The following is a 14,107-nucleotide window of genomic DNA, read 5'->3' as shown; positions in this document are numbered from 1 at the left end:
AGCTATATTAAAAGGATGATATTTAATATACCGGCTGAAACACAAAACAGTACAGATGTGCTATTATATATAGATTTGTGGAAACTTCTAAACATGACCTATAAACATGCTCCCCATTACTGTAGTTCCAATTCTCTATATACAACTCTTCACGTATGACAATTTACACCGTGGCATGTAAAGGGATTAATATCTGCTAAAGCCAAATCTAAATTACCAAGCAAAGGTTAAATTTAAGTTTCTAGAGAGTACTAATAAATGCCCTTACTTCATCACCCCACCCCCAACACAGCCTACATGGGACTCCTCTTAACATGTAAAAGATAAAAAGAAACACACCCAAATAATTCATAACAGAATTATTTTAATCTCCAAATGAAAAAAACAACATAATTATAAAACCCGAAATTTCTTGTGACATGAAAAGGGAAATCTTACACATTCATTATTCAATATAATAAAGTGAATGCTATCAATGATCTAGCATATTAGAGAGCATGCTGGATAGATAACAATGTGCAAAGTATTTCTCCACAACAAGTTAAGCTATTATGAAGAGGACATATATAGAAAATGTTCTTTATTTTAATAGGACAAAACAGACAATATATGTACCTCAATCTTTTCATTTGCAAGGTATAACACTCCCAAGTTGGTCCATGCAACAGCATTCTAAAAAACACACATATACAAAATTAGGTCCCTTGTCTACATAGCAGTCTCAGAAAATCATTAACACTAAATTTTGAAGTTATTTTGCATAGACAGAGACACGTAACACTCACAATTTGTTCTGATTGGATTGATTTGATGAAACAGTGCTGAGCAAGGGCATAATTTCTAATACCTGAAAAATACAGATTTCAATAAAACTGAACTTTACTGCCTGAAAACAGGCAATCTTCTAAAAATATTGAAGTGTTACTCAATTCTTACCATTGTAACATGAAACTACACCAAGAGCATTCCAGTATAAGTGATTATTACTGTCAAGTCTCACAGCCTTTTTCAGACACTGAAAAGTAAAAGTAGATAAATTTTTCTCAGAATATCAGCATTTATATCAAGGTAAGTGTGGTTTTATGTGAAAACACTACAGAATTTACTTTAGCAAAAGCATCTTTCAGAAAAGCCCTTAGTTTTTTTAAGTTTATGAAAAATTTCTCAAAACCATACATGCAAAGATTTCTCCAACAGCTCCTGAAGATCATTCGACTTGCTGCCTGTTTCTGCTAGATGTTGTGCTTGGCGATAATAATTAATTCCAAGATCACACCACGTGTTAGATGTAGACATCAGTTTTAATGCACGACCATAACACCTATAGAAATATAAAAGTGAATGTTATATTGTGTTATGATGTTCTAATTCGATTTGAATGTCATCCACTGGCAATCATTGAAAATTACCTTCCTCCAAGATGGAGGAGCTCGTATTTCTTTAATACTTGTTTTCCTTCTTTCTGACCTAGGAGGACTCCTAAGACACTAACATTCACTTTAGATAGTGAGACAGCATACAGACTGGTACAAGCATCCCCAACTAGCTTCCAAAGGCAAGACACATCAGCTCGATGCTGCAGAGCCCTAAAAAACAGAAACGGTGTGATTCTTACAAATTATTTCCAAAACGTATGGCGTTTATCTCCCTCACTACTACATACAATTAAAACAGAAAAAGTATACATACAATTTTGATTTAGTTCCTTAGCTAAATGCAGCAAATGCTTTACTGAATTCCTTCTAGCCATCTTATATCTTATCACCTCCTTATTATGAAGAAAGGAAGAGGGGAAGGAGAAGAAATTGATTGTTTTAAGTGTCAGAAACTTTGCAAACATTTCTTTGGTACTCTTTATCATTTTTCTTAGAAGCAGCAGAAATCACATAAATAAATCAATAAATTTTCCAGGACCAATTTATCTTTAATACTGAACTTTTTAAATTATGCTTTTTGTGTTTGTCTATTTAAACAAAAAGCAAAGCAGTAAAGTTGGTAACTGTCTCATAGTTGATTATTATAAACTTAGGTTTTGCTTGAAGATCTTCCTTCACATATTAAAAAAAAAAAGGACTAGTAAATATAAAATATATTTGGTAGTCCAAATGATTTTTACTCTCTGAGATCAAGAATACCAAAAATCTAAATATGAGAATGTGAAAAACCATATTTATTGAAGCAAGAAAGACTCAGTGGACAAGCTCAAAAAGTAAATAAAAATATTAATTATGGTGATAAAGGGCACTTCTTTTTAGAATGAGAAAATCTCAGTTATTCATTTCTCTTCACTTTTCTCTTCTCAAAATCTTACAAATAAAACACAGCAATTTCTCAATTAAGCCAAGTCTCGATAATCAGCTATCACAAACAGCTATGTTGCTGGCAGATGGGCAAGCAGATGGAACATTTTTCATAGCCTTTTCTACTCATGGAGTCCAGCCAAAAATCATTTTTCAATGTCTTCCTGAGAAACAAGATTAATTACTGCAGTCATCACTGAAAGCCCACTGTGAGGATCAGGAGGAAGGACACTATTTGTAGCTCTTTTGCCTAAATATCTTAGTGTAATTTCTAAACTTGACAGCAGGAAAGAAGAAAACAGAGAGGAAAACAGAAAAGAAAACACTGGCAATTTTAGCAACCTAAACTCTTATCTCCTTTTAAGTTCAATAAAAAATAAAATATCTGTAAAGTGAAATAACTTCTATCACCCTTACACTAGAACTGTGGTAGTGTGAACTTTAAGTCTAGAAGTAAAGTAAATATAAATGTGGGAATATCACTTTAAAAGTTTTGTATACCTCCTCATAATTAGTTGTGAGTGTTATCCAGAACAAAATTTCCCAGACTCAGAAAGGCAGTATTTGTAGCTGAAGTATCATCACTCAAAGGTTCACATTTACCCTTAAATACTAGTTCAAACAAATTACACCCCTCTTCACAATACCTTCCTTTGGAAAGAGCTATATGTATTACATAAGACTTGAAAAGTAGCAATAAAAATCAGTGGGAGAAAAGAATGAAGTTTTCATTTCAGATTTGGTTCATGCTCAAAGCAAAGGAATTCTAGAGCAAGCAAATCAACACGACACACAGGAGAGGGCAACTAGGGAAAGAAAGGAAGTGAAGCACAAGAAAGATGTTTAAGAGCAAAAAAATTTAATTCTATGTCTAACTTGAGTACTTTTTAGTCATCTATCACAAATAACACTTCCACCTAACTAATGAATTTAGTTCTATAAAATAACCAGATTTACTGAAATCTTTCTGATTTATTTCTTGTTATTTGACATCACTTCTTTTCCTACACAGATTCTCTCCAGGAGCAATCAGACTGCTCATCTCCCTTCACCTTCAGCCCTACTAATTAGTCTAAAATGGGCCCTGATCACTGAATGTAAAGCCTATTGTGCACCTGAAGCCCCATTTTCCAATCAGTTCCAATTAGAGACACTTGCATCTCTAGGTCTCCTGAAAGAGAACAGTAACACGTGGTACCCAAGCTGCTGCTCCACTAGCTGACTGCTTCTTCCTTCCCATCCTTCTCTATGCTTCCAGCATGTCAGCTGCTAAAAGCAAGAAATTGTATCTGTTCCCCAGTGCAAAATTAATACAATATGTATGTTACAGAATTAACCGACTAGTCTGTTACTCTTTTATGTTTGAGATTCTGAATAATGATTGCTATAGCTAACAGGATAAACAAAGCATGATTTCCTAAAATTGGCTTTATTATAGAATACTAAGAAAATAGACTCATAAATAATGATACTAACCGAGTAAAATATTCCAGTGCTTTCTCTATGTAGTCTACAGCTTTTCCATCAAGATAATCAACTAGAGCTGCTTTTGCCATCATGAGATGGCATTCACCCAAACCTAAAATCAGGTAAGTTTGTAGTTGTTAAAACATGTAAAAGAAACACTGAGAATGAACATCAAATAAATTCATTGGTGTTATATTACAGCCACTTTCCAGAAAACAAAACTTAATGGTATTTTATAAAAGTTATCTTAAGCATGGTCTTGATGCATTTATTAAAGAATTCAAATGGCAGGGTTCTGCTGGAGTAAACATGTACTAAAAGATAAAAACTATCTATGGAACCTAAGAATTTCCTTGATTTTGGGCAAATTACTTACCTCTTAAAATCTTAGCTTTGAAAATGGAGATATTACCTAATAATATCTAATATGATGCTACTTGCTATCATATTACTATTTATTAGGTTGTTGTGAAACAAGATTTGACCTCTTTATATTCAAAACTATGTAGCAAACTATACTATCAAAATTAAATGAAACAGCAATTTCCTAAAGTGGCCAGTAAACATGTAATAAATGTGAGTTCTCCTTCTGTTAAGGAGTTTTATAAAAAAAGTTTTTAAAAAGGGTTTCAAGGCCTAAGTTACGTGTCACTTAAAACACACACTATTTCTGAATTAAACCCCCCACTGTTTCTTTAAAAAGGAAAAAGAGGGAAGCAAATATAATGAGCTCCAGGTTTTTTTAATGGTTAGAAGTAATCATTAAAAAATTAATTAAATATGGATGGTGGTGTTTTACTTTAAATTACCAAAAATAATTTGTTAAGAAGGAACAGGTATCTATAAAGGAACTAAAATTAATTTAGATAATTACAAAACAATGCAAGTTGCCTCTAAAGTTCAAAAAGTTTAAAAATGAGATTCTATAATTTACAAAGTAACTAAAAGGTATTACGATATTCTGAGAATATAGTGAATTAATTATCAAAATATAAGAGCAGGGAAATTCTTGTTTTAGAGATCCGTTTTTAGATCCCACAGCTATCATACTACTTATCTAAAAGCTAAATCTCTATCATATTACTATTTATTAACTGTTATGAAACAAAATTTCATCTTTCTATATTCAAATCTATATAACAAGCTATACTATAAACAGTTCATACCAGACACTTGCTGTTGACTAAAGAAGTCCTTTTCAAGTTACTCGATACATTTAGAAATTTATTCAAGGATTTTATACTTCAGTATCACAAAAGACAAAGGAGCTATTAAAGAGAAATTACCTTTCAAAGCAGGCACATAATCTTCTTTCTTTTTAATGATCAGCTGGTATTGAGCTACGGCCTCTTTATATTTGCCTAGGATTTGCTGTATTGCTGCAACCTTAAACACACTGTATGTGGATTCGGGGTTCAGCTCACTGGCTTTTGTGAAGGATTTCAAGGCTGTTGTATAGCCACCTCTGCTTAAATACGCCTCTCCTAATGACTCCCAACAATTGAAGTCCTTTGGGTCTGCCCTCAATGCTGCCTGTAAACTAAAATTTCAAGAAAGAGTAAGAGAACTAAAAGTAATAGAACTACTTCCATATCTGAAAGAAAAATACAAAGTAATTTAACTGAATCACACATATCCATGGTTCCTCCTATGGATAAAAGTGAAAAACCATATTTATTTAAAGCAGGTATACCTGTTCCTTTTATGACATGGGTTTTTTCATACTAAGAAATTTTATTGTAATTTTAGAATGAATAAAAACAAAATAAATTTTTGAAGAAATGCTCACCAAAATTTCTTTCCCTGGACTATGTAGGAGAACTCCAGTTTCCTATCCTACCAGAATAGGTATATATCTCAATATGCCTCATCACAGTCTATAAGCCCCCACCAAGACTCCTACCAAAACAAAACTATGAGAGTTGAAAAATAGGAACAACAGGCATGCTTTAAATTTCTGATCAGATTCCAAAGCCATGAAAAAATTTTAAATGCCTGTATTCTAGGTATTAACATAAATCAGAACAACTTTGACTCAAACATACTTTCTTTACATGGTTCAAACCAAACTACTAAAAATGAGCTGCTCCATATGCCCTTCAAGCTGCCAGTGTCTCCCCTTCCCCAAAACAACGCTTGTCAGTGGGAGAACAACAAAGATATTAACCTTGGCTTTTTATCATTCCTTAAATTTCTGTTGAGAACCTGCTATATACATGATACTATTAAGACTTCACTTCCCTGGACGGCTCTCTCCTTAACACAAGGACATCAGTTAATGCAATTTTGTAATTCCAGTGCCATGCAGATAGTAAGAACCAATGAACCATAAATAAATTTTGCTATTTCTTCCCTCGAAATACAACCTAGTATGAGGCAACTTATAAGTTCATTTTGGATATAAATGGAGTTTAATTTAAGGAACCATTAGGCTGTCTATCAGAGGTTAAATATAGAAAGGTGCCTTACTCAGCCACTGCTTGAGAATGTTGACCAGCTTTTAAATAGTATAGTCCTCGCCTAAGCCAGGCCCATTTTGCCGCTCCAGCACTTGCCTTTTGAGTGACTGTTGTTAGGATAGCTAAGGCAGTTTCCTAATAAGAAGAAAAGACTAGTGTTAGAGATATTAAATATTATAAAAATACTGAACACTTATGTAAAGTAAACAGATATATTTTCATTTACCACTTTTGATTTTTTAAACTTACACTGGTATATACTGAACCACACTTTCAACATTAAGTAATTTAATATCTGCCAATAAAAAGAAAATTTACTCTATAAGCAGTGGCAGAAATATTTCTATAGCATCTACAAATAAAAATTAAAAAATAACTTTCAAGTACACATATAAAAATATTTCTATTTCTATACTCAGGATTCAAAAAAAGACAAAAGTGTTTAAATTATTAGACATACCATCTCTTCAAGCTCTACACTTAAGTCAACTGCTGCAGCTCCAGATTCAGCATCAGTGTCATCTAATTCAAAAGCTTTCCTGTAACATCCACGGGCTCTGTTTCTATCTCCTACTACATCCCTGTAATAATGACCTAAATAGCAGAAAACTTTGCCCATGTATGTATCCAGTTTGGCAGCCTGAAAAATAAAAATTGATAATAACAGAATATTAAAGTTTGTTTGGATGGGTCCCTTTAAAAACACAAAAGATAAATACACAGATTTAAAAAAATAAATAAATATACAAAAATATGCCAAAACATCCTTTAACGTAAGATTTAAAGCAGACATGAAAACTGGCCATCACTGGTTACAGAAAACAAACAAATATAAAAATACTATTTCTCTGCTAAAAGAAATGCGAAATTAGAGTTATTATTTCATCAATCTGTTTCTATGAGTCAAGATAGGAATGTAAAACTTCTAGCTGTTACACATCTAAAATATAAGAAGTTAAACACGTAGAAGTATATAAGACTCACATGGCAATAAAAGTACAGTGGAAATTACCTAAAAACAGTATTGTTTTCCAAAGGTACTGATGTCTCATTTTCTATAACACGTGTTTCTTAAATTAGTAACTTATACATTTTTATGATTTAATTTTCTCCTTGAAAACCCATACAACATTCTCACAAAACCTTATGTGTGAGAGATGAAACACACAAAAAAAAAATCAGGAAAGGGTAATTTTAAGTACCTAACTTATGTGATTATTAGATTTGATTTCATAATGAATCCATTTCAACTAAGAACTAAATAGCATATGTTACCTTTAGAAAATGGGTAAGAGCCTTTGTTTTATCTTTTCTTGTTTCTTCACCCATAGACCAATATGTTAACCCAAGTTGGTAATGATATTCAGCAACTTCAGCATCTTTCTCAAGAGCTAGCTGAAAACTAAGTCACAAAAGGGAAGAAAGGAATATTCAGATAGATAGATAGATTTAAAAAAAAAATAGGAGACACCTAGTTGGAACAATCAAAGTTTGACTTATTCAAGGATGGTAAATTAGAAGCAAGTCATTACTTTAGGATATAGATCATGAGAAAAAAAAATGATTAGAAGAGGAAACCAAACGTAAAACCAAACATTATATGTGCTTACTGAACATTATGATCAGCTAATGAGATTTCAAACCCATCATGAAATTTTCTATAGTTACTGTGCTACATGCTAAATACATTTCTTAAAAATACTAAGGCTTGGGGCTCGCCTGGTGGCGCAGTGGTTGAAAGTCCGCCTGCCGATGCAGGGGACACGGGTTCGTGCCCCGGTGCGGGAGGATCCCACATGCCGCAGAGCGGCTGGGCCCGTGGGCCATGGCCGCTGAGCCTGTGCATCCGGAGCCTGTACTCCGCGACGGGAGAGGTCACAACAGTGAGAGGCCCACGTACCGCAAAAAAAAAAAAAAATACTTAGGCTTACAAAGATCAAATTTATGCAAAACTAGATCTTTATCAAACCCATTCATTTTGAATTTTTCAAGAAATATTAAATTAAGATAGGACTAGGTTTCTGAGCAATCTAAATACATCCTTACCATTTTTCTGCTTGTAGATATTCCTTTTTGGTAAAATGAATCAAAGCCTCCAGGGCATGAGCTTCAGCTAGGTCAGGGTAAGAAGAGAGAAGGTCTTCCATAATCTATAAAGTATATATCTATCAATTCCATATCCAGATAAAAATAATTTTTAACTTAAAAAAAAAAACCCTCAGTTTAAATGAAAACACCAACCTTTGAAGCTTCATCTAATGAGCCTTTGTTCAGATAGGCCAAGCCTTTGAGAACCAAAAGTCCTGGGATATTATTTGCATCAGAAACCTAGAAAATAATTGTAAAGAATTGCTATAAATCTCCTACAACACAATGCAGCAATGTTTCGCTTTAACTAAAGAATGACCATGGTATAAAGACTTAGAGGTCCTGATTTCTATCACTATTAACACTTTCATTCTTTGCAATCTTATTAAAGAAAATTTCAAATACATTAAAAAATTAGAGAACAGCATAATGAACCCACATGTACTTTTCATCTAGTTTCAAAATTATTAGCTCAAAGCAAATCTTTTCTCATCTACACCTCCACCCATTTCACCACACTCCTGCTTAGATTACCCCAGAAATTATAGCTTTTCATCTGATAGTTTAGTATCTGTATCTAAAAAATACGTTTATTTTTAATAACATAATCATACTACCATTATAAACACATAAACAAAACCAACAATACATCCTTAACATCATCAAATAATTAACCAGTGTTCGAATTTATCAGTTATCTCATAAAATATTTAAAGAATTTGTTTTAATCAAAATCCAAATAAGGTACATACATTTCAACTGGCTGATACGTCTCTTAAGTCTCTTTTAATCTATAGGGTTCCCTTCCATCCCTTTTTTTCTCCCTTAAAATTTAACTGTTGAAAAATATGGGCCACTTTCACAGTTTCTCAGAGTCTGGCTCTTGATGATTGTATTGTCATGGTATTGACATGTTCCCTGGTCCCCTGTATCTTCTATAAATTAGTAGGTCTAGACCTTTGATCTGATTCAGGTTTGATGTTCTGGCAAGAATACCTCATGTGTACTTGCACCTGGTTATGTCTAGTTGTCTTTTTTTCTTGTGATGTTAAGCAGCCATTGATCCTCAATGCCTAGATCTATTAATTCATTATGGACTGCAAAATGGTGATTTCCTAATTCTATCATTCCTTCTTTCCTTATTCGATGGCATACTTCAACAAAGAGAAATTTCCCCTCCTCTATCTATTTGATCATTCTGAGGAACAGTTCATAAAGGAAACATAGGATAAATACTTTGACTTTTTCCAATTGGTTCCTTAGCATCCTTCAAAGATTCACTTTATTGAGGATGATTTGTTGATTTTTTTTGGTATCATCATTAACACATGGATTTAAACTTAAATGATGTGCTTTAATCTACTGCAGTTACTACTGCTCAAACCATCCCCTCTTTAGCCAGTAAAAATCAATTCATGCTAGTTCCTGAGCACTTCTGACATAATTCTAATAGCCTTTTATGGTTTCATTGGTTTCTAGCATTATAAGGTGTCCTGGGCTCATCTTGTACATTTTCTGTCTCAGACTTGGATTCTACCAGTTCTTCAAGGAACTTTTCATTTGGTTTTTGTTTTTTGTAAAAAAAAAAAAAAAGAGTATGGAAAGACCTCTCCAAAGCATTCACCCAAAACACACTATTGGTGGAAGGCAAGTATTGAGAGAAAACAAGAAAATAAGATATCTGTTCTTGAAGGATCCTGACAACTGTTCTAATTTTAAAGAAAAACTATGAAATGCAAAGCCTTTTGAAACATAAAAAACAATGATTTTTTATAAAAATTCAGAACTCTGCAATGTACTGAGTGATATAATTTTAATTTTATACCAAAAATAGCCTTTATCTGAAAAATATCTTTATATTGTTAAAGGCGCCATGTTGTTATAATTCATAATTTACTAGTTTTTGCTAGGGAATTTCAAACTGCTTGAATCAAAAACAGTAAGAAATCAGTTTCCTTCTTAAATATCAATCTTTCTCAGAGTGTTTTTTAAGTTGAATAAAACAAGCAACATTCTCTACCATGAAGCTACAAGTGTCCTTAATAATTCTTGTCAATAATCTATGAAATATTTTCTGGAGAGAAAAATTTAGAATACCAAATTAATAATAATCAAGTATTGATAACCCAAGAGGGCAAAAAGAGAAAAGGAGAATAAGAGCAAGAACTAAAGAAAGAAATTGCATTACATGAAGAACATTGTAAGTACTTACGCAAGAGGCAAACAAATAACTTTAGGAGTTTCCAAAAAGTGCAGAGGTGGTGAATTCATACCTCTAACACAAAATTTTTGTAAGTAAATATTTGTGGTAAGCAGAGAGTGGTTGATGCCTGGTTGACCGAAAACTAAATAAGGTGAAGGGAAAAATGCAATGATGAGACTACCTGATCAAGAGTACGAATTGCTTCCTCTGAAGATTCATAATCTGAGAGTTTAATCAAAGCCTCTGCTTTCAAATGAAGACAAAGATTCTTCTGATGAAGATTGCCACCAGACACACCAAGATTATCTATGTTCTTCAGAGCTGACAAAATTAAGGACATCTGAATGAAGACAATCATATCACTTCACTTTTTTTTTCTTTTTAAGGGTAACATATAACAAATTGTAGATATAGTAAGAATAAACTGTCAAAACAATATACATGAAGAATAATTCAAAGCTAAATATAAATTCTTCCCTGAACTCTTTATGAAAATATCTGAATTTGAAACAGAATAGATCTAAATTTAAAACCTCCATCTTTACGTAACATATAATAAAACTGAACATCCTGAAACACAACTATGGCTGTCTATATCTGCTACATAATAGAGGTTAACCCTTATCCAAAGCATCTGTCACAAAAATAGCACATTAAGGATAATGGAAGGGAAAGAAGCTGAATTAGGATGAACCAAGGTAAACTGTTTCCCAACTGCAGAGGCAAGGTCACCAGCCAGGCCAAGAGCAGTGCATCATTTCTCTGATTTCTTACCCCACACCTGACCTACGTGAGCAAATGCAGATAGGCTCTAAGATACCTCTCCTTGTCCATTACCTACATTGAAGGAATCAAGAATCTACGTTAGAGTGAAGGTCGCAGGTCACACATGAAGCTTCCCTGTTGCAAAGACAGAGCATCACCACACAAGCTTAAACTGACTTTGTCAAAATTCCAAGTGTAGGAAACCTTTGATAAATACTCATTATTGGTTTAAAAATATAGTAGTAGACATGCACACAGACTTGGTGTGGTTTTTTTTTTAACCTCCTCAATGAAATTTAAATTAGTTGGTAACTTAAAATACAAAATAAAGCACCATTATTATTCTCCTTTAAGGTGAAAAGAAACAGCGTTGGCCACCCTGGAAGATGTCAAGAATACCTTGATTGCATGAAAGAACAGCTTCCTTAGGTTTATGCATTCTGACTTGGGCTTCTGCCAGATGATACCATCCAGCTGTGCAGAGAGGGCTTTCCTTTAACCCTAAAAGGATAAGAGTAATCACAAAATCCAAGGTTTCCATTATGACTGAGATGAATGGCACCACAATCCACTCCCCAGATCAGACTCCTCCCTGCTCCCTTGTAGTCCATATCTAATCAGTCACAAAGTCACATTGATTCCACGGCCCACCACTTCAGTTCAGACCTCCATTATCTATCCCAGAGCAATGCAAGTGCCTGCCATCTACTCCAATTCATTCTCTATACTGTGGCCAGAATATTTCTAAAAATACAAATGGGATTATGAAATTCCCCTACTTAAGACTTTCCACTGGTTCCCAGCTGCCCTTTGGATAACATGCGAACCTCTTAACAAGGTTTGCAAGGCCCCTTTCCAGCCTCAACTCTTGTCCCCTCCTGCTCCCATACTTTATTTTCAAATCTTGCTGAACGATCAGGAGTTTCCTGAACACTAGCTTTTCTCTCACCTCAGGCTATTTCAACTCTTGGCCTAAAATGCTCCTCCCGCTGCCAGGCTTGTATTTGTCATTCAGACCTCAATATGAAAGAGAGTTCATCCAGAATTGTCATACCTGATAAGACTAAATTAAAGCCTCCTAAGCATGGAGATAGCATCCTTATTTTACATGGAGATAGTATCCTTATTTTACAAACAAAAACACTGAGACACAAAGTTTAATTAACTTTCGTAAGGTCTTGAAATTAGTGAGTGGCAGAGTTGGAATTCAAACTTAAGCAGACTCCAGAGTATGTAAGTACATTTTTTTGCTTCTATCCTAAATATATATATTCCTTAAAGAAAGGCCCAAAGATAAAACGCCTGCTAACAACTATACCTCATGTTATACGTTGCACACTGAACACTCACCTTCTGTTAAGTTCCTAACAGCACCTTCGTACTTTTTGTCTTGTAATGCTTTAATGCCTAAACCAATGAGACCTGGACCACTTTTTGAATCCATTTCCACTAATCTACAACAATACTGTTCTCCCTCATCAGTAAGTCTTCCTGGAATTAAAAGAAAAAGTTATTAGCATACATATAACAATATGTGCCAACACCTGTACACTTAAATCCCAAGAGCTGTCTTATGCATACACTTCCATATCTTGATTCCAGGAATTTGATACTTAAATAGACCAACAAATGTAGAAAATATTAACATCTCATAAAGAAAATGATGTTCCTTCTTCTTAAATACCAGAAGTAGAAACCACTTTACACACAGCAGTATGGGTAAACTGAACTTGCTGTCGTACTCAAGGGTTTCAAGCAAGAAACCTACTGCTACTTGCCACAAGGCTAAGACTCAGCCCGCTGCGTGCCACCGGGTCTCCCTTTGCTATTCAGCAATAAGAACTTTGGTTGTTAGATGAAGGAATCCCTGTCAAAGGACAGTATCTTTGCCAACCTCTCTCCCTGGACAACAACGTGCTGCTAGAGATGCGGCAGCCAAGATGCCAGATGCAGTGGACTCTTCCAGCAGCCCAGAATCAAAAGATAGCCTACTCAGCAGGATACTGAACAAAGACTTAGTCACATTCTTCTTAAGTTTACATTCAAAACTATCTTTTCCTATATAAGTTAACAGTTAGGCTTATGTAGTAATCATCCAATGCCTACATTTTGAGTTTATTTTGGTAAAAAAAATTAGTTTAGAGAACACTGTAGGTTCTATTATATTGTATTTCCATTTTCTCCAACCTCAATCATTCTCAGAATTCCTGTTCCCAGAAAAGCACAAAAACAGGTAGAAAATATGATTTCTGTTTTGAGAATAAACCATTCACCACTTTAATAAGTTGTTTAATCACATACGGAAATTCTTAAAAAGTAATTGAGACAGTAATTTACAACTTGAAGCAATAAATAAGGGGAACAAATAAAAATAATTTATCTGAAAAAGAGACCTGATGCTTTAATATCTCTATAAAACAGCCCCAAGACACATATGGAACCACTGTTTCAGTAACAGATGTCAAAGGTGAATTCTTTGCATGATACCATTTAGCTTATATATTTCAAAATATTTAAAACCAGATATACAACAATGTATATAATCCCTAAGTAATATTTTATATATTAATTTAGAAGTCCAAGTTAGCACCAAATATTCAAAGAATTCATAAAGGCTAAAGAATTAAAACTTCAATACTGTTTGGTGAAATATGAGAATAAACTGGAAGAAATACTATCTTGGTTAATAAGCCAGTAAAAAAGACACAAGCCTGCTTCTAGACAAGAATTTCCCTTCCATCAATATGTTCTCACTATCGCTTCCATATATATGAATTCCAAGAATAGACATGCCTAGTTCCATACACCCTATTATCCTCCAAAAG

The 14,107-nt window shown here is 33.8% G+C and overlaps 1 protein-coding gene across 7 annotated transcripts in view; it reads right to left on the bottom strand.

Annotated features, from left to right (window-relative positions):
* Positions 1-14,107, bottom strand: part of SKIC3 (SKI3 subunit of superkiller complex) — a 158,311-nt gene that overhangs the window by 47,590 nt on the left and 96,614 nt on the right. For all 7 annotated transcript variants that reach the window (XM_082836427.1, XM_082836428.1, XM_082836430.1 and 4 more), the window contains 15 exons: positions 12,633-12,773; positions 11,682-11,783; positions 10,699-10,838; positions 8,468-8,554; positions 8,273-8,376; positions 7,502-7,628; positions 6,687-6,866; positions 6,237-6,361; positions 5,054-5,307; positions 3,777-3,879; positions 1,410-1,586; positions 1,177-1,321; positions 937-1,015; positions 786-847; positions 616-672 (listed from right to left, as the gene is read on the bottom strand). In XM_082836427.1, the coding sequence (XP_082692553.1) occupies positions 616-672; positions 786-847; positions 937-1,015; positions 1,177-1,321; positions 1,410-1,586; positions 3,777-3,879; positions 5,054-5,307; positions 6,237-6,361; positions 6,687-6,866; positions 7,502-7,628; positions 8,273-8,376; positions 8,468-8,554; positions 10,699-10,838; positions 11,682-11,783; positions 12,633-12,773 (1,883 nt within the window). The remainder of the gene's footprint in view (positions 1-615; positions 673-785; positions 848-936; positions 1,016-1,176; positions 1,322-1,409; positions 1,587-3,776; positions 3,880-5,053; positions 5,308-6,236; positions 6,362-6,686; positions 6,867-7,501; positions 7,629-8,272; positions 8,377-8,467; positions 8,555-10,698; positions 10,839-11,681; positions 11,784-12,632; positions 12,774-14,107) is intronic.

This window comes from Leucopleurus acutus (assembly GCF_964270905.1).
Source record: "Leucopleurus acutus genome assembly, chromosome: 3".
Lineage (NCBI taxonomy): Eukaryota > Metazoa > Chordata > Mammalia > Artiodactyla > Delphinidae > Leucopleurus > Leucopleurus acutus.
The sequence above is the reverse complement of the archived record's forward strand: the minus strand, read 5'-3'. Positions and strand labels throughout refer to the sequence as shown.